General features: G+C 44.1%; 1 protein-coding gene and 2 long non-coding RNA genes across 4 annotated transcripts; all 3 read left to right on the forward strand.

Annotated features, from left to right (window-relative positions):
* The first annotated feature begins 1,286 nt into the window (after nt 1-1,286).
* LOC144092459 (uncharacterized) lies at nt 1,287-2,870 on the forward strand. Of its 2 annotated transcripts, none has more exons than XR_013306032.1 (3): nt 1,287-1,437; nt 2,365-2,550; nt 2,641-2,870. It is a non-coding gene; the product is annotated as an uncharacterized LOC144092459 (long non-coding RNA). The 2 variants fall into 2 exon arrangements; XR_013306033.1 differs by lacking the exon at nt 1,287-1,437 and adding an exon at nt 2,224-2,240.
* Nucleotides 2,871-5,190: 2,320 nt separating this feature from the next.
* LOC144092756 (uncharacterized) lies at nt 5,191-6,350 on the forward strand. Its single transcript, XR_013306144.1, has 4 exons — nt 5,191-5,209; nt 5,269-5,339; nt 5,892-6,030; nt 6,121-6,350. It is a non-coding gene; the product is annotated as an uncharacterized LOC144092756 (long non-coding RNA).
* A 3,447-nt stretch (nt 6,351-9,797) lies between these two features.
* LOC144092862 (wings apart-like protein homolog) lies at nt 9,798-19,563 on the forward strand. Its single transcript, XM_077625997.1, has 20 exons — nt 9,798-10,376; nt 10,957-11,432; nt 11,698-12,364; nt 12,607-12,938; nt 13,078-13,265; nt 14,013-14,108; nt 14,185-14,358; nt 14,454-14,590; nt 14,674-14,785; nt 15,526-15,774; nt 15,846-15,957; nt 16,027-16,124; nt 16,303-16,379; nt 17,412-17,566; nt 17,637-17,752; nt 17,825-18,010; nt 18,088-18,298; nt 18,415-18,503; nt 18,584-18,679; nt 18,755-19,563. The coding sequence occupies exons 2-20, from the start codon at nt 10,979-10,981 to the stop codon at nt 18,818-18,820; spliced, it is 3,615 nt and encodes a 1,204-aa protein (XP_077482123.1). The 5' UTR covers nt 9,798-10,376; nt 10,957-10,978; the 3' UTR covers nt 18,821-19,563.
* Nucleotides 19,564-19,896: the final 333 nt, after the last annotated feature.

The following is a 19,896-nucleotide window of genomic DNA, read 5'->3' on the forward strand; positions in this document are numbered from 1 at the left end:
AGAACAACCACATACCTGTAAACCTCGACAGGTATGCAACCAAAACATCACAACATCCGGGTCACGATGTATTACACAATGCTCACTAGGTGTGGTGCTTAAACACACTTGTATAACCTGAGGCAACTAATCAGTTATACGTAGTATCAATATATTACAAAAACCTGTATCGTCTTTTTTTAATTGTATGTTTTTTTACCTTAACCTTTCGTCCCTGTGAGATGGAAAACTTTTTCTCACGCAACTGGAAATCTGTTCATCTGTAGACTAGTTTGACATTCAAAAGCTAATCACATACTTTATCCATGGCAGTCTTTAACCATGTCACAGGAAATCTGTTCATCTGTAGACTAGTTTGACATCCAAAAGCAAATCACATACTTATGCATACATTTTATATGGAGCAGTGTCAAAAATTGGAATTCCGCACAAGATCACCTTATGTTAATACTAGTTATGTAGCTACGCTGAATACATTTTCAGCATTCTTAATGATCCCATATACTTTACTCTGCTTTGTACTTTGTGCTTTTGCTTTATTGTTCTGCAGCCTCTGTGACACGGTGGTGGCGGCTTGTAACTGTGTAACTGCCTTTCCTGTATCTGCATTCTCACCCTCTTGCTACTGTCACAATTGAAATTTCCTGAATACGGGATGAATAAAGTTATCCAATCCAATGTTCACTGACATAAAGAACAGATATGTTTTAGGTATTTCTTATTTTTGACAAAAAATACCCAAAGCAGTGTCAATACGTGAGGGAATTTGTACAAAAAAAAGATATTTGTATGACAATGGCAGGAATAAGGCAGGAATAATATTCATTTTTCTTTCTCTCAAAAGGAAAACCAAAACAGTGCAGCTATGCGGTTTGTTTAACTGACTTCCTCATGCCTACTATATGTATCCTTGAAATGCAAGTTTTAAAAAAAGACATAGAAGGATGATTTTGAGATTCAAAAGCAAATCACATACTTTATCCATGGCAGTCTATAACCATGTCACGCAATGTTAAAATCCAACCTGAATTGTAAAAAAGAAAAGAAAACACATTACAATTTTTTTCCTGTGCAAAATACGAAAGCGAACATTGTCAATTGTAAGATGAGATTGTAAGATGGCAAAGTCTCTTTGCAATGGCTTGTTCATTTTATATCAGTTTTTATAAGTATAACAGCATTGTAGTCATCCCTGTGAATGGTTGACATATCACCATAAACACTTGACAGTAAGTGACTGATTAATCAATCTTTGCCCTGCAAATGAATAAACGTAACAGTCCAAAGTCCTGCCGATAACTGTGTGTTTTGCCTATATATAAGACTCAGCCACTGAAAAGGTGTGTAATCGTACTATACTTAAACAGTTTCACACAGCATGCTCCTAACATCTGGACGAGACAGAACTTGAGAGAGGCTGGAGGAGCGTCTTCAAAAGTGAGTAAGACCATTTTACTTATCTACATTATGCTGATAGGAAGGCCTTACAGTGTGCTTTGTATGCTAGAATAACAACATCACAACAATAATACAATTATAACAAGAGCTAACAACTCAATCCGGTCTTTCTAAAATCTATTCATTCATTGGATTGGATTGGATTGGATTGGATTGGATAACTTTATTCATCCCGTATTCGGGAAATTTCGTTGTTCCAGTGGCAAGAGGGTGAGGATGCAGGAATAGGAAAGGCATTTTAGACATAAATAGATAGGTAATAGATAGGTAATAAGTAGGTCAAGAAATAAATACATGAATAAATATATAATTAAATAAGCGTGTTGCTTAGGACATATATACATACATACATACACATAAATGTACATGCATGCATACGGTAGGTCTTAACACACAGCCATTTTTTTGTTAAAGAGCCTGACAGCTGATGGGAGGAAGGATCTGCGGAAGCGCTCCTTCCTGCAATGAGGGTGCCGCAGTCTATTGCTAAAGGAGCTTCGGAGGGACTCCACAGACTCATGCAGGGGGTGGGAGGTGCTGTCCATGATGGACATCATCCTGCTCAGCATCCTCCGCGCTCCCACTTCCTCCACAGAGTCCAAAGGACAGCCCAGAACAGAGCTGGCCCTCCTGACCAGCTTATTCAGCCTGTTCCTGTCCCTCTCCGTGCTCCCGCATCCCCAACAAAGCACTGCATAAAACACTGCAGAGGCCACCACAGTGTCGTAGAAAGTCCTCAGCAGTGTCCTGCACACTCCAAAGGACCGTAGACTCCTCAGCAGGTAGAGGCGGCTCTGGCCCCTTTTGTACAGGGCATCTGTGTTTGTGGACCAGTCTAGTTTGTTGTTGAGGTGAACACCCAGGTACTTAAAATTCTCCACGATTTCAATGTCTTTCATAATTTAGCGCATCCTCGAAAAGGTTGGGGGTCCATGGAGTTTAATTAAGCTGAGTTTGGTCAAAAGGCAGACCACAGCCTAGACTGGTCGCCAGTCAGGCGTAGAGTCCACAGAGAGACAAACAACCATCTCAACTTACACTCACACTGCTACCAATGGGAATTGAGGCCAGGGTTCCCCGCACCGAAGTCAGGTGAGTGAACCTCTACACCACAAGGCAGCTAGTCTTACTAAAATTTTCGACTTGAATGTTTTCAAATAAATTGACTGATTTCGTCCATAGGATGAAAGATGCTTTCGTCCTCCATCCAAGTGTGGAAGTCGACATTGTCATCCACTGGTGGAAACACAACTGCACGTCTTTGAAGCAATGGTGGAAGGAGGGAAAACAACGACAAGCATTTCCAATCTGTAAAATGAAGTGGCATTCCATGGAAGATTTTTGGTCATTTTAAAGTGGAACTAAAATCCAACTCCACATTGCACAACAAGAAATTAAAAAGTTTGTGCTGATGTCGGTCCTCACTGTGTAGAGTTTGCACGTTTGATCCGGGCTTGTGTGTGTTTTTCTCCTGGCACTCTGGTTTCCTCCCACATGCCAAAAACATGCAAGGTAGACTGATTGACTGCTCTAAATTGCCCCTAGGTATGAATGTGAGCGTGAATGTTTGTCCGTCTCCTTGTGCCCCGCGATTGGCTGGCCATCGATTCAGGGTGTCCCCCGCCTTGTGCCCGAAAGTCTGCTGGGACAGGCTCCAGCACCTCCTGCGACTCTTGTGAGGATAAGCAGTTCAGAAAAGGAATGAGTAAAAATGAATGTACAAACTACAATGCATGTAATAATGAATAAGATGTGTGGAGCTATTAAAGTTTTGGTCCAGTTTTTAATTTTGTTTGGTGTTTAAAAAAAGGTTGCAAAAATTGGATTGGATTGGATTGGATAACTTTATTCATCCCGCATTCGGGAAATTTCATTGTCACAGTAGCAAGATACTAATACAACAATAAACTTCCTCGCCGCAGCACAAAGACAGACACAAGACACACAAGACATTGCAGACTAGCACAAAGAAACCAAGCCACGCGACGGGTGGGGCCCGAGTCGCAAAGGCCGCAGAACAACAAAGCAAAAAGCATAAAGTACAAAGGTAAGGAAAGTATATGGGATCATTAAAAATCATGAAATCAAATCATTAAGACAGAAAAGCAGCAAAAACGCAAAACGAGCAAGAGCGGACGGAGCCACCGCTACCGGCTGCCACTTGAGCGGCGCCATCTTGGTTGCAGTAGCAAAAACGGATACTCTAGACTCTGGATAAAACTTGAACCACACACAGGAATTCTTCCACAAGATGGGGAACTTCTGCAGACTGTGACCGAGGTTGAAAATATGCAGTCACTCTTCCAAGTTTATCCGCACAGTCCGTCAGTAGTCTGGAGCTGAAGAATCAACAGTAGCAGAGTAGAACCCCTCGACTCCGTTTCCAGCTTGGTACGCGCCGATATCTCTTCCATCATATCCCATAATGGAATGGTTGGTCTGAAGCGTCACTTCTTCCCCCCGGCACTTTTGTCCAGCTCCGAATTTCCAGCGGCATTGAGGTGTTGCTCCTTCTGCTGTGTATTGTTCACAGCTAGACCCAATTTTTTGCCCTCACCTGTGTTTTTGCATCAAGTCATGCCAGTAAAATCTGTATCGTCTTTTTTTTAATTTTATGTTTTTGTACCTTAACCTTTCGTCGTTGTTAGATGGAAAAAAATTTTCACCCAACTGGAAATCTGTTAATCTGAAGACTAGTTTGACATTCAAAAGCAAATCACACTACCATGTCACGCAATATTATATATGGAGCAGTGGCAAAAATTGGAATTCCGCGCAAGATCACCTTATGTTAATACTAGTTATGTAGCTAGGCCAGCCATGGGCAAACTACGGCCCGCGGGCCATATACGCCCGTTAGGCTTTTTAATCCGGCCCGCCGACGTTGTCCAAATTATAGTCAAAATCAATGACCTCATTCATTCCCATGCAATACCCTCGTTTTCCCGATAGATGGCGCACTAGCCTAGTAAAAGTATGGAAATGTGTGTGGGAGCTACTTGAGAATACTGACACATTTTTGAACATTTAACTTTTACTGTGGACATCCTGACACACATGAACGAGCTGAACGTGAAGCTACAAGATAAAAAACTGTTTGTGCATGAAATGCAAGCAAACCTTCCGCCTTCAAAACCAAGCTGGTTTTATTTTTCAAGCAAATATCAGACAAGTCATTTGCTCATTTCCCCACACTAGTTGCGTTAAAAGAGGCCCCCGCATGTGAAAACATACAGAAAATCATTGGATGACCTGCATGAGCAATTCTGCCGTCGGTTTTGTGATTTTGGAAAAATTGACAGCTGGTGTCATGTCCTTTCTCACAAGACCCGGAAACATTTGGACAAAAAATACCCAAAGCAGTATCAACACGAGAGCAATAACAGTTACGAACGGTATTAGGGCTTTCAAAAGAGTCTGTGTCCATGAGCCCGAGAGGAACCAGTCAAGCCATCCCCATTGCGCAGTGGTCTCAAACCGGTCCTCAAAGGGACGCAGGGGGTGCAGGTTTTCATTCAAACCGAACAAGCGGACACTTTTTGCAAGTGTAATCAGTTGATTGCAGCCAGGTGCTTCTTGTTTTAGAAGATCCCTCATTGGTTAAACTGTCGACACTGGACCGGTTGAAACAAAGACCAGGACCCACTGCGGCCCTTTGCGGAATCGGTTAGAGACCCCAGCCGTTGCGGAACTGGATATCTGATGCAATAATAACAAGAAATTGCAAATAGGGAGTCGGCATATCTTACAGGTAACGCCCAGGAAAAAATACCAGAAAAAAAGGTGTGTAACCGTACTATATTTAAACAGTTTCACCCACAGCATACTCCAACATCTGGACGAGAGAGAACTTGAGAGAGGATGGAGTAGCGTCTGCAAAAGTGAGTAAGACCATTTTACTTATCTACATTATGCTGATAGGAAGGCCTTACAGCAGGGGTCGGGAACCTTTTTGACAGAGAGAGCCATAAACAATTCATATTTTCAAATATTATTCCTTGAGAGCCATACTCATAATTTAACATACATGAAAAATGTGCGCCTTTTTTTACTAATGTCACCCCTTTGAAAGTACAAAAACTCCCTGAATTCTTTTGCCAACATTGTTACGCTGTTGCTAATCACTGTATGCATAAAGAGTCGTCTGATTAAAAGAATAATGATTAAAGTGGCGCTAGATGTAGCGTCAATGCCACAGACTTGATGCTCCTATTGGTGCATTCAGAACTCCATATATACTGACAGGTTATCTGGGACCCATATGCACCAACCAAAAGAGCCACATAAGGCTCCCGAGCCATAGGTTCCCTACCCCGGCCTTACAGTGTGCTTTGTATGCTAGAATAACAACATCACAACAATAATACAATTACAACAAGAACTAACAACTCAATCCGGTCTTTCTAAAAATCTATTCATTTAATTAACATGAGATTGGGCAAAAGGCAGACTACAGCCTAGACTGGTCACCAGTCAGGCGTAGAGTCCACAGAGAGACAAACAACCATCTCAACTTACACTCACACAGCTACCAATGGGAATTGAGGCCAGGGTTCCCCGCACCGAAGTCAGGTGAGTGAACCTCTACACCACAAGGCAGCTAGTCTTACTAAAATTTTCGACTTAAATGTTTTCAAATAAATTGACTGATTTCGTCCATAGGATGAAAGAAGCTCTCTTCCTCCATCCAAGTGTGGAAGTCGACACTGTCATCCACCGGTGGAATTACAACTGCACGTCTTTGAAGCAACGGTGGAAGGAGGAAAAACAACGACAAGCATTTCCAATCTGTAAAATGAAGTGGCATTCCATGGAATATTTTTGGTCATTTTAAAGTGGAACTAAAATCCAACTCCACATTGCACAACAAGAAATTAAAAAGTTTGTGCTGATGTCGGTCCTCACTGTGTAGAGTTCGCACGATTGATCCGGGCTTGTGTGTGTTTTTCTCCTGGCACTCTGGTTTCCTCCCACATGCCAAAAACATGCAAGGTAGACTGATTGACTGCTCTAAATTGCCCCTAGGTATGAATGTGAGCGTGAATGTTTGTCCGTCTCCTTGTGCCCTGCGATTGGCTGGCCATCGATTCAGGGTGTCCCCCGCCTTGTGCCCGAAAGTCTGCTGGGACAGGCTCCAGCACCTCCTGCGACTCTTGTGAGGATAAGCAGTTCAGAAAAGGAATGAGTAAAAATGAATGTACAAACTACAATGCATGTAATAATGAATAAGATGTGTGGAGCTATTAAAGTTTTGGTCCAGTTTTTAATTTTGTTTGGTGTTTAAAAAAAGGTTGCAAAAATTGGATTGGATTGGATTGGATAACTTTATTCATCCCGCATTCGGGAAATTTCATTGTCACAGTAGCAAGATACTAATACAACAATAAACTTCCTCGCCGCAGCACAAAGACAGACACAAGACACACAAGACATTGCAGACTAGCACAAAGAAACCAAGCCACGCGACGGGTGGGGCCCGAGTCGCAAAGGCCGCAGAACAACAAAGCAAAAAGCATAAAGTACAAAGGTAAGGAAAGTATATGGGATCATTAAAAATCATGAAATCAAATCATTAAGACAGAAAAGCAGCAAAAACGCAAAACGAGCAAGAGCGGACGGAGCCACCGCTACCGGCTGCCCCTTGTTACTATAAATAGATACAAGTAAAATAAGGACAACATTTTAGTTGCAAATAAGAAGGATTATTATTCACACGTCAGGCTGAAGGCGGGCAACACACTCGATTGGCTGCCAGTTAGCTGTTAAATAACTGACAATTATTTGCACCCACCTCTGTTTTTGCATCAAGTCATGCCAGTAAAACCTGTATCGTCTTTGTTTACCTCAAACTTTCATCCTTGTCAGATGGAAAACCTTTTCTCACCCAAATGGAAATCTGTTAATCTGCAGACTAGTTTGACATTCAAAAGCAAATCACATACTTCATCCATGGCAGTCTTTAACCATGTCACGCAATATTATATATGGAGCAGTGGCAAAAATTGGAATTCCGCGCAAGATCACCTTATGTTAATACTAGTTATGTAGCTAGGGAATACATTTTCAGTATGTTCACTGACATAAAAAAAACAGATATGTTTCAGGTATTCCTTGTTTTGGACAAAAAATACCCAAAGCATTGTCAACATGCAAGGGAATTTGTACAATTGTACAAAAAAAAAGATGTTTGTATGACAATGGCAGTTTCTCAAAAGGAAAACCAAAACACAGTGCAGCTAAAACTGTTTTTTTAACTGACTTCCTCATACCTACTACTTACTTTAAATGCCATTTCTGATGAAATGCAAGTCTAAAAAAAGACATGGAATGTTGTTTTTAAATACCTAGTATTCGGTTTCACATTTATTTGGATGTTAAGGTCTCTGATGGTGTAGTGGTTCATTGGCCTGACATTGATACGGGCAGCGTGGGATCGATTCCCATTCAACGGTGATGTGACAGTGAGTGAGATTGGTGTGCTGCCTCCGTGTGCCCTGCAACTGACTTTATGGTGTTGTCTGCTTTTGGCTCGAAGTCAGCTGAGATGGGTTTCGGTGACCCTGTTAAGGGTAAGCAGTGTTGACAATGAATGACTGAATGACCAATCAAACAAAAACAAAATAAATCAAAAGGGATTATTATCGAATTTGCTCAATAGGATTGTAATATGAAGTGGAAGAGGTGATTCATTTGGGCAATGAAAACAAATCTTATAGACGTCATGAAAGGAATTTGTGATACTTTAATAAGAGATTAGCCTATCTAAATAACATTTTCAGGGTAGGTGAGATGACGAGAAGAGGAAAAATGTGGAAAGGTGTGCCCAATCTACCATGGTTGGTAATAATAATAATCGGACATAGGCCCTGTCGTCATTATCAACAACAAAAAAGCCTACTTGTCATCACACCCAGAAACTGCGTGTGACGAAATTGGTGGTGCTTCTCCATAAGCTGCGTTTACTCGGCAAAAGACCTAAATAAGTGCTAGTTACGGAATCTTGTAATTTGGCATTCTGCTGTTATGGATACAGGTCGCTTACCTCTCACTGTCTTTCACTTACCTTCAGTCAGCTAGTAGGAGGCAGATCACCACCCAAACATCTTTTCATATTACCGCAAAAGGGAATGTGTGTTATGTTACCGCAAATTTAGAGTTCTGATGGATGTGGGGAAAAAACTGTCCTTAAGCCTATTTTTTCCGTGCTTTGTGGGACCTATAGCGTCTGCCAGAGGGCAGCAGCTGGAACAGATTGTGACCAGGGTGGTAAGGGTCCCCTATGATGTTCCTGGCTCTGCTGAGGTAACGAGGGCTGGCAATGTCTTCCAGTGAGGGCAGAGAGCAGCCGACAATCCTCTGGGCAGTGTTAATCACTTTCTGCATGGCCTTTTTGTCAGCCGCCGTGCTTCCAGCGTACCACACCGTGATGCAGTACGCCAGGATGCTCTCTACAGTGGTTCTATAGAAGGTTATCAGAAGCTTGGTGCCCAAGTTGTTCTTCCTAAGTACCCTGAGGAAATGGAGTCGTTTCTGAGCCTTCTTCACCACTGCCGTGATGTTTGTAGACCATGAGAGCTTATCCGTGACGTGGACCCCCAGGAATTTAAAGGACTGGACCCTGTCTACACATACTCCATTTATGAGGAGTGGGGCCAGATCTGTGAAAATTTTTGTGAAGACTCCAGCCAGCTGGTCAGCACAGGCTTTGAGCACCTTCCCAGGTACTCCGTCTGGGCCAGCAGCCTTCCTGGTGTTCACAGACCGCATTACCAGTTTCACTTCCTGTTGCCGGAACGTCAGTGTATTGCTGCACGGTGGTGGTGGGGGTGTTGAGACTGGGTCTGATTTGTCAGTCTCAAAGCGGGCAAAGAAACGGTTCAATTCCTCCGCTAGTGAGGCATCTGCGTTAACAGACATATTAAATGCTTACTTTAATGCTTTGAATCTGGTGCCTTAGGCGAAATTATTCGCTCTGAGTGCGCCTCTAGTTTTGACGGATAATCTGAATTCGCTCACAACGCGTGTTATGCATTTTTTTGCAGAATATTTGGACGGACTAGAGATCAATTGTGGCTTGTCCTTATAAAGAGCCACAACATTTGTTGTCAGCAAGCAGGCAATGCTGCAGCCACTCATAGCAGACTGTTGCAAAACCTTTTCTTCTCTATACTTTATACTCTACAAATTTGTAGTCAATACTCGTAATAATGCCTATAATACAGCAAATGATGTTGGCAACTCCATCATGTGTTTAAACAATAAAATCACAACCCTGTGAGCAAACGTCATTGTGGGCAGTCATGTGGAAGTGACACTTTACGAATGTTACTGAAGCAATTGAAAGTCGCCCCTTTGTCACTGGTCTTTAAGAGGAGCTTTTCCGTTTCTTATTTTCAAAATAATTGTAGTAAGGATTTTACAACAGTGCAACAATGCTGGATGTTAATCATGTTCATAAAAACAAACAAAATATTTTGATATTATTTTTCTTATTTCCCCCCCAAAAATACATTTGATAGGAGATTTGTATTTTATTCATTCCATTTTAACTTTTACTCTTAAAGACTTTCAGTCAATTTCTGGTCGGGGGTTGTTGTGCCGCTGTCTAGCTTGACGTAGTTTGGTCCAATGGAATGGAAAGCCTTTCGTCGCCCTAACAGGAGAAAACAATTGGGTTTTATTTTATTTTAACTCCGTAATATTTTACAGATTTCCCCGTGTATAAATGACATCAAGCCGCGTTCTCCGTTTGATTTAGCGTGTGCGGGTTTTGTCATCGATTAATTTGGCCGTTGCCGGTGTCCGCGGCTGGCCTTGTTTATGCTGAGCTTTGGATCAACGAAGCAGGCCTCCGGTCCGGTCCGATGCCAGTGTAACATCTCCACTGCTTTGTCCTGATCGGTCCATTAACTCGCCAAGTAAGCTCCAAAACACATTTTTTTTAATTCAATTCTAGTGCTCTATGATATGCTCTTGCTGTGTGTGTTTTTTTTTCGGGCAACGGCGAGATGGCGTTTATTGTTAGCCATTAGCACGTAGGAGTGCTAATGCTCATGCTAACAACTTATGCGGTAGTAATTGTACAAGTTCCACTAAAAATAATCAAATCCGCCCTTTTGTTTCCATTAAAATACACGTGCAAGAGGAACCGAGGCCTCTGCCTTTCGGATTTGCGATTTGGCTAATGTTAGCTTTGTTTTGCCACAAAGAGGTGGAAGTTTACTCATTTTTAATTTAGTTATACGGTCATAACATCTCTATTTAACGATCGCAGAAATCAAAGTATACTAAAAGGTTAACAAAACGTCCATGAGAACAAATATATTTCTCAGTCAAACTATGTTTCCAAACACTTGAATATAATTTCACCAAACTTAATACAATAACATGTTAACATATTTTTCAATTTTTTGCTAAATTCTCTTGGAATAACCGAGCGAAGTAAAGTGGAACATTTGAATTCATGGTCACACTTAATCTTGCAATCTTCTGTCTTAGAAAATATGAACCAGATGCAACAATGACATCAAGATTTGGTAAAACCTACAGCCGCAAGGGAGGAGAGGGCACGTCCAAGTTTGACGAAGTGGTGTTCACTAAGAGGGGCACCCTGAGCACAAAATGGGGTGACACCACCTTCAAGGCCAAGGTGGGCTGCAAGCGCACCGGCCCCCCAAAGGGTTCTTCGGCTCCGGACAATCACAAGAGAGCTAGGAGCAGCGGGGATGGATCAGATGACCCGTTTGGCTTTGACAGCGACGAGGAGTCCAAACCGGTGTCTTCTCGCTGCAAGTCATCACCTGCCAAGCCGCTGTCGACAGAGCCCTCCCGGGCGGAGAAGCTGGGGGTCTCCCTTGAGTCCAGAAACTGGTCCAGCTTCCACGAAGGACTCCACTCCTCAACGCATGAGACGCTGCGGCCAAGCAGGACAGAACAGTCCGCTTCGGTCTTCAACAGCAGGAATGCTGACAAAAGTAATTAGAGCTGCAACTAATTTAATTTTGACTTTGTTTGAGACAAATATTATTTAATTTGTCATTTTTAGACCGCCAATTCATTTGAGGTCGGAGGGTGGCAGCGAATGAATGTTAATTTGCTGCCAGATGTCCCATTTACAAATGGATTTAAATTCTACTGTTGTCAATAGCAGCCAATGTGTTACTAAGTAAATGTCGGGTGTAAAATAAATGAATGCTAGCTTTTCTTTGCTAATCTAATGCGATTTGTTCTTTGCACCAGGAAAACCACGGAGCACCTCACCATCTTCGGAGAAGCAGCACAGCTACGCGTGGTATCAGAATGCCTCTGAGAGCGATAAAAAGCCTTTGGCTCAGACCACCACCTTGAAGACCTCCGCCAAGGCCGAGTCCACCTACAGCTCGTGGGACACCCTCATGGGCTTCCGACCGCCTTCTCCCATCCAGGAGCCACGGGACCCCGCCCCCTCGCTTTCTTGGACTTTGTCAGGCGACAAGCTGCCCTCGCCTCCTCGACCGCAGGACCCCGCCGAAAGCCACGATCCGGACGGCAACTTCGGCTTGGCCGACTACTGCCGGACGCCGGCTTCATCGTTGCCCGAGCGGAACTCGAAATGTCGGACTTATCGCAGGCCCGGCAAACAGACCAAAGCATCAGACTGTAGCCTGTCGGCTTCAGAGTCACTCACGCCGGTATCTGGCGTCGACGACAAGACGGTGGTGCGCGGCGGCCGGACGAGGGACTACACCGTTCTACACCCTTCTTCCGCTTCAATTTCTAATGTCACCAATCAGGCGGGTGGCGTGGAGGAGTTTAACATAAGTGCAGCCACTCCCGGGAGTGGTACTTGCGCCCCTAACAGCAGCGGTGCTGCAGAGCAACTCGAAGCGGGATGGCAGCGGAAAAAGGCTGAGCAACAGCACAGCAGGTAATTAGGATTTGTTCAGATGCTTGGACATTAAACACATAAAATGCTAGATCTGGAGTTTTACTGTGCCATGGGGGAGTATGACATAGACTCTCTGTGGATATTTGTTATTGAGATAGGGCCAAAAGAGTGGAAAGGCAGGACTGTGGTAGACAAGTAATTGGTTGTTTGATTTTTGATTCATGACATAGACTAACAATTCCAGACATGAACTTGACCATGCCCTTGTTTCTGCTCTCCAGTCAGAACCAGTCCAGATTAAAGAAGGAAACCAAAACAGACCTGTTTGGTTTCGAAGAAGTTGACACCCATCAGGACAACGAAGACAATAATGAGTGCGACGGGTCCAAATACATAATCCAATACTTTGGTTTTGACGACAAGAGCGACAGCGACGAACCTAGCGCCCTCAAGCGTGACGACCGCAGGCCAAAAGTGAGAACAAGGGCCAAAATGGCCGCGGTTGCCGAGGAGGACTTGATGGAACCCATCAGGAACTGTGACACTCTCGGGGGACGCAACACAGAGTGGACCAAGAAATGTTCTGAGAGGCAGAACAACAGAATACAAACAGGTGAGTGAATGCGCAGTAAGTCGCCCACATAAATTCTATATTTGGAGTGCGAGTGCCATGGGAGCTGCCCTGTGTTCAGCACTTGATATGAGATTCTCGCTTTATTTCCTTTCACACAAATGTATGTTTTTTTCATCAGAAACCGCTCGTCAGGTCTTGGACTGCGCTGTGCTGAACTTTTCGGAGGACGATCTCAGGGTGGTAGCCACCGCCCCCAGAAGGCCTCCTCAGAGGAAGCCGGCTGACAAGAACCAGGATAAGAACCAGGACAAAAACCAGGACAAAAACCAGGACACCCATCGGAGGATCTTCAGTGCACAAAAAAAGGTGAAACAATCAGCCATTGCAATCTGGCCTTGAAAAAAAAAAGTATTTTCATTCGACGTGGAAAGGAATGTATAAAAATGGTCAAATTTACCCGACCTAATTGTAATAGAGAAATGGTACTCAACAGTGTTTAGACCAAGGGCTCTCACAGTTTTTGCTCCAACATCTACTTTTCAATGAGCCAGCCTCCCGCGACCTACTTTGTACTGAGTGTTAGAATTCCGGGCCGCTTGCGGGTGTAGCTTTTCGTTCCACAGACACAGAGTTGAACCAATGGGGGTTGTGCTGAAACAAAAAGCACCTGACTGCAAGTGTGTGTTGATTTTAGGAGAGTAGCTGTCAAGTTGATGCTCCAACGCAGCTCATCTGCTCAGTCCGCTTTTTGTCTTGGCTTATTAACCCTGCCACGCACCCCCTAATATTCCCTCACACTTTCACTCCAGCCCTGCTTTTGTTTTTCATGATGAGTGACAGCCACCCGGTTCAAGTTTGGCACCAACACACACGGGCCAGCCAAAGCAATGAAAGGATGCTGGAGGGGGGTGTGGCTGGGGAGATCAAGTCTGGCCTCTTCTCGCCTTTTCTGGGGGTCTCATAAATCCCAATCAGCTCAAATCAAGCTGAGAGGACTTTTGGCAACCCTGATGAGCTTTTAACCACAAATGGCACCGAAACATGTTTATGCATTGTCACTTGCGGGTGTTAAGATGCCGCTATTACACTATTTGGTTTGTGCTTGTGTTGTAGTCTCCCACCAAAGCTGTGTACAATGCCCGACACTGGACACTGGATAGCGAAGAAGAGCCCACTCCTTCCTCTATGTCACGACCACAGACGAATGCCGTAAGACTCATACTTGAATATTCCACTTTTGCCGTTTACCTTGTTTATTATAAATTTAAAAAAACCTGTTTCGCAGGCGCCGCGGCCCTCGAAAGCATCAGCTGCCGACGAGCCATCTGCCGTGCAGAAAAATGACGACGTATTCAAGGCCCCGCCGCCACCTCCCAAGGTCACCAAGTTCGTCAATGTACCCACCGACCCCTACCAGGACACCGTTACTACACTCAAGTGTCGCAAAGAACACAAAGAGGTACGTACAGAGTGCGTGTGGGTCAGGATCGATGCGTTGGTTTCTTAGTGTTCCCGTCATGGTCTCCCCCCGCCCCCCCTCCCTTCTTCTGTCAGCTGTACACGGTGGTACAGCACGTCAAGCACTTTAACGACGTGGTGGAGTTTGGCGAAAACCAAGAGTTCACCGACGACTTTGAGTACCTGGCAGCCGGCCTGAAGAGTGGGCAACCGCTCAACACTCGCTGCCTGAGGTAGGAGGATGGTGACTCAGCGGCACATGGGTTGCCATTTTCTCTTTTCTGGATCTCACCATGCCCACGTTTGGTGTGTACAGTGTAATCAGCCTGGCAACACGTTGCGCCATGCCCAGCTTCCGAATGCATCTGAGGGCGCGAGGGAAGGTGGCCCAGGTCTTCAAAACGCTCAACGACGCCCCTCAGCATCATGTATGTTCATTAGATTCACTGCTGCAATCAAGAATATTTTAGAGTTCCCACAGGATCTTTAATTTACGAGTCTTGATAAAGTGCAATGTAATGGCATTGAAATTTTTAATCGGAGGTTTTAAATTCTTCAAAGTTTCTCTGCATTGCAAGAAGTTGCATCCGAGAAAAGAACTCTGTTTTTTGTTGTTGTTGTTTTTGAACAAGGTTGGCTATGAAATTTACCCTTGAACAGGCTTTCAATTTTCTTCTCAGTAGACTTTAAAAAGATCGTTTATTCATTTTTTTCCCGACCTTTTCTTCACATTCCAAATTCAAGTCTCACTTTTAACATTTAGACAATTCAACTAATTCCCCCGCATTTCCATTCAGTTTTGGGGGAGAAAAATACATGGTCTTTCAGATAAATGAAGGTCTTAGATTAATTTGAATGAAGAAAATGTGAGCTTTTATGCATTACGCATTGGCCGCTATTGACGTTGATAGACGAACCAGACTTGCCTTGTTTTTGCGTCGACCTGTAACTGGCATATTATATCTACCATCTAACGGTAGTGTCAAATTAACTCATTGACTTGTTGCCAGTCTCTCCCAGTCAAAATTTATTGGACATGTATCACTGTCAATACCAGTAAAATGTGATAATTCAATCAGTTCAAATGGATTTGATGTTTTGTTGCAGATTTCATTTTTTTGGCTTCTGAGTTAAGTGAACGCTTGTTTTTTTTCCCCATTCTGTGCAGAACCTGGCCATGTGCACTGCCTCTCTAATGTACATTCTTAGTCGCGACCGACTCAACATGGATCTGGATCGCTCGTGTCTGGACCTGATGATCCGCCTGCTGGAGCTGGACCAGGACCAAAGCGGCGGCGGTGGCGTGGTGGACCCGGGTCCGCAGTTGAGCGCCAGGGAGATCTGTAAGATGAAGGAGAAGATCCGCAAGCTGTGCGACACAGTGCACAACAAGCACCTGGACCTGAAGAACATCACGGTGCGATTTATGCGCATCATGCAGTTTGTTATTGCAAACATGTGACGCTTAACCTACTCTCATTCCCGCAGACGGGTCACCTGGCCATGGAGACGTTGCTGTCACTGACCTCCAAGCGGGCGGGAGACTGGTTCAAGGAGGAGTTGCGACTCTTGGGAGGACTGGACCACATCGTTGATAAAGGTTATATCACTTTTATTCTTTTTCTGTTGATGTGAGCACGAAATTGACAATGTTCATGTGGGTCCACAGTGAAAGAATGTGTCAACAACTTGAACCAGGAGGACGACGAGGACAAGCTAGTGTCGTCCTTGTGGGGATCTGAGAGATGTTTACGCGTGCTGGATAGTGTGAGCATGGCGGCTATGTTTGTATAATACACATATTTTTCAGACTGTAAGGGCTACCTAAGTAGAAGTCGCAGCACCAGCCAAATTGTGGGGAAAAAAAGTGCTTTATAATCCGAAAAATGTGGTAACTTGGTGCTTTGGCACATCGTATTGAAATGGTGTGTATGTGTGTTTCAAGGTGACGGTCCACAATGCGGAGAATCAGAGCTACTTGATTGCCTACAAAGACTCATCACTTATCATTTCCTGTGCAAAGTGAGTAACCAAACATTTGAGTGAGAAAGTGTACACAACACAACACAGCACACAACATGTTTGGGTGAACCGGAAAGGATGGCGGCGACCACGAGAAAATGAAGTTAAGAGCCACACTTCTTTTTCGTTTGCCCTTTGGGTGACTTGACCTTTAACCCAGAAGTTCTGATGGCTGCTTGGGGATGAAGAGTAAGATTGTGTCCACAATGAGCTTCAGTATCAGGGTAAAATGGGCCTCCCATCTGGTCTAGTGGGCCTTCAGCTGCCTGCTCCTTTAATGCCATTAACCGCCACAACACACACACACTATTATTTAACTTGATTTAAACATGCACTTCCTCATCATTGTCAGATGTTGCCATCTTACAAGACAATTTCCCCTTCCAGCTGTTGCTCAACACCTGCCCTGACAGACGCAAATATGCACAGACATTCACTATTCGATTTTGATTGCATTGTGCCCTGTATAGTGATTTGTCCATTTTATATTGCTACTGGAATGTGTATCAAGGCAGCCTTTAAGTAATAACGCTTCTAAGAATTTGGGGGTAAAAAAAAACACATTTGTTGTTGTGCGTGTGTGGAGTTGATCTGGAATTCCCAGCATCCCTTGCATTGACCTTTTGTAAGGTTACCTGTATTTAGTCTTTTATTGTCTTTTTTGGTTGCTAATTATTTCTCAGTGTAGTAACAGTGGCTGTGTTCACCACCTCATAGTTTGCAAATTTCAATTAACTATTTTATCAATGCACCTTAGGCTTATGTTGTGTGGTGATTTAGCACACTGGTAGTTTGCTAATTCAGGGACATCTAGGGGCTGTTCTGTTACACTGATGAGTCATGTACAATTAATATCTAGTCTAGATAGTTAATAAAAGATAGAAACTATAAAGGGAAAATATGACAGTTGGATTTTTTCCCTTATTTCAATGTCACTACAAAGGGATTTACTAGTGAATTTGCAACTTCTTGTGCAAGTGCCATTCTTGTTTTTCTTGCAACCCACTAAACTAACGCCCACACCCCCCACAGAGCACTGAGGCGCTGTGAGGAAATGATCCAATGCTACAGTACGGAAGGGAGCAGTGCACCAGAGAGCACAGTCTGCGGCTCCAACGTGGCCAAAGCCGTGGAGAACTGCATGAGGGCCATCATTGGGGTTCTTCTCAGCCTGACCCATGACAACGGTTAGTTGGCGCCCGCCCATGCAACGTCAAGTGCAGCAGGTTGTACGTGAATGCGCGCGTGTGCCTGCAGAGTGGGGAAGCACCAAGACGGGTGAACAGGACAACTTGATCACGACGGCGCTCAACTGTGTTCTTAGAGTTCCTCAGTATTTTCCTCAGGAGAAGAGGTTTGACATTCGTGTTCTGGTGAGTTAGCTTATCTTATGTGCACGTGGTCTTGTTCTTTTGAGTGCATTTTTTAAAAGGTGGGTGTTGTAGGGTCTGGGCCTGTTGATCAACCTGGTAGAGTACAGCGCCAGGAACCGCTACTGTCTAATGGAACTGGAGATGGAGGGAGGTCAGGGTCCCTGTGACTCCACTGTGCTCCTCATGCCTCCACACCAGCAGGAGGTCATCATTAATAACGTCAGCGGTCCTCTCAGCGCCATCGCCGCCTTGGTGCAGGTACGCGTTGTTGTCTTTGGCAGTGTTTGCGGTTTGTGGAGCATTGCGAGACAGGACGTTTTGGTCTCCGTCCCAAGTTGTTCCTCCAGCGCGAGCGAGCGGCCGTCCAGGCCGAGGCGCAGACCGACGACCTCATCAAGGAGCCGTCCAAACCCGCTGACAAGAGCGGCGAGTGGCGGGAGACAGGCGGCGAGATCCAGTGGGTGGCCAACGACAACCACTGTGAGAATGACGCCAAAGAGAACGAGAACAAGGAGGAGGAGGACGGCGAGCTGGACCTCAACAAAGGTGACCCACCTGGTTTCAAGTGAACAACACATCAGCGGCCAATCCGAATGGATCTGGCGTCCATGTCCGACAGTGGTACTGAAACACTGCTGACCACCATCTCATCCAATTTCTAGCTCTGCAGCACGCGGGCAAGCACATGGAGGACAGCATCGTGGCATCGTACACTGCTCTGCTGCTGGGTTGCCTCTGCCAAGGAAGCCCGGTGAGTGGCGGACACGTGCGAACATCTCCCTCAGTGGGAGCCGCGACACCTTAAAACGTAACAATTTTACCCTCCTCTAGATGAATGTGACTACTGTGAGAGAGAACTTGCCTCAGGGGGATTTCTCCATCATGACGGAGATGCTCAAGAAGTTCCTCAACTTCATGAACCTCACAGTAAATGACACCACACACCGCCTCCCTTGACTTGGAAAGGTTCAAAACGTAACTATTTTATTTTTGTCTTCACAGTGTGATGTCGGTACTGCAGGGCAGAAGTCCATATCCAGAGTCATCGACTATCTGGAGCACTGCTAGACACCCGCACTCATAAACATACCCATACAAACGCACACCCACACAAATCCATTTTCTGTCAGTATTTTCACTCCACCGCCACAAGTTTGACCTTTCAATCAGATTTGACGTTTTAAATGCGTCCACTGTACCTCCCATCTTATTATATGATTTAACGCATAAGTACTCGTGGAGAAAAAATGTCCGAAGATTTAAGCTAGTTCCGGGTGGGTTCGTTTTTGTCGCAGTCATCCAAACGTTTCAATGCCATTTTGGTATATGTTAGTCGTCATGGGGGTGGTTGCCAGGTCCTGATTATCCAGCTGTCATTGCTCCTTATTGAGTGAGTACAAAGTACCTCATAGGAGACCAGTTGAATGTGCCATTTGATGAACTGTTACTAAATTGGCAGGATGTCACATTTTCAAGGAATTGACACTTTTTGTCCCCATTGAGAACTGAATTATATGTCTCTTAACTATAAAAAATAAAATAAAAAGCTTGTTCAAATGGTCAACACACACAAACGTTTACAAGAGCTTTATTGAGGAACGTGGAGGATGTTCGTGTACATACTATTTGTAGATATTTTGCCTGAGGAGCTGTGCATGACGGGAAGTGGGTGGGTGGGTTGTCTTTGTGCGGGGAGAGGCCTTGGATGACTTTTTTGATTTTTTTTTCTTAGCAGGGCGGCTGCGTTTGTACTGGGTCTTTGCTTACATGTACATACTTTGAAAAGAATAAAAATTGCTACTTTGACAGTACTTCGAGCTTGCTTATTTTTCTTTTGCTTGAAAACTTGAGTTTGGGATTTAGCTCAATGGTCATATTTGATTTTTTTAAATGATATTTATCATTTTTATAACTTACCTACTATTGCATATACTAAGTACACTTTTTGACTCATAACTGATTCATGATCATTTAAGTCCTATACCCAAAATTACCCGGTGAACTTTCTTGAAATGCCCCAAAGGTAGTCACTTGTGTTATTTTTATTGATAAAAATAGCAATAAAAATATAAATATGAAAACAGAAATGCCGAATGTAAGTACTTGGAACAAATCAATAGGCTTACAGTAAACCATCACTGTCA

This window comes from Stigmatopora argus, chromosome 18 (genome assembly GCF_051989625.1).
Source record: "Stigmatopora argus isolate UIUO_Sarg chromosome 18, RoL_Sarg_1.0, whole genome shotgun sequence".
NCBI classification, from domain to species: Eukaryota; Metazoa; Chordata; class Actinopteri; order Syngnathiformes; family Syngnathidae; genus Stigmatopora; species Stigmatopora argus.

Bases quoted from the DNA above. Each gene is read 5' to 3' on its own strand.
- LOC144092862 (XM_077625997.1), top strand. From the start codon at position 10,979: ATGACATCAAGATTTGGTAAAACCTACAGCCGCAAGGGAGGAGAGGGC. The intron at 15,958-16,026 runs GTTATATCACTT...GTGGGTCCACAG, and splicing joins GGACCACATCGTTGATAAAG to TGAAAGAATGTGTCAACAAC. The intron at 18,504-18,583 runs GTGAGTGGCGGA...ACCCTCCTCTAG, and splicing joins GCCTCTGCCAAGGAAGCCCG to ATGAATGTGACTACTGTGAG.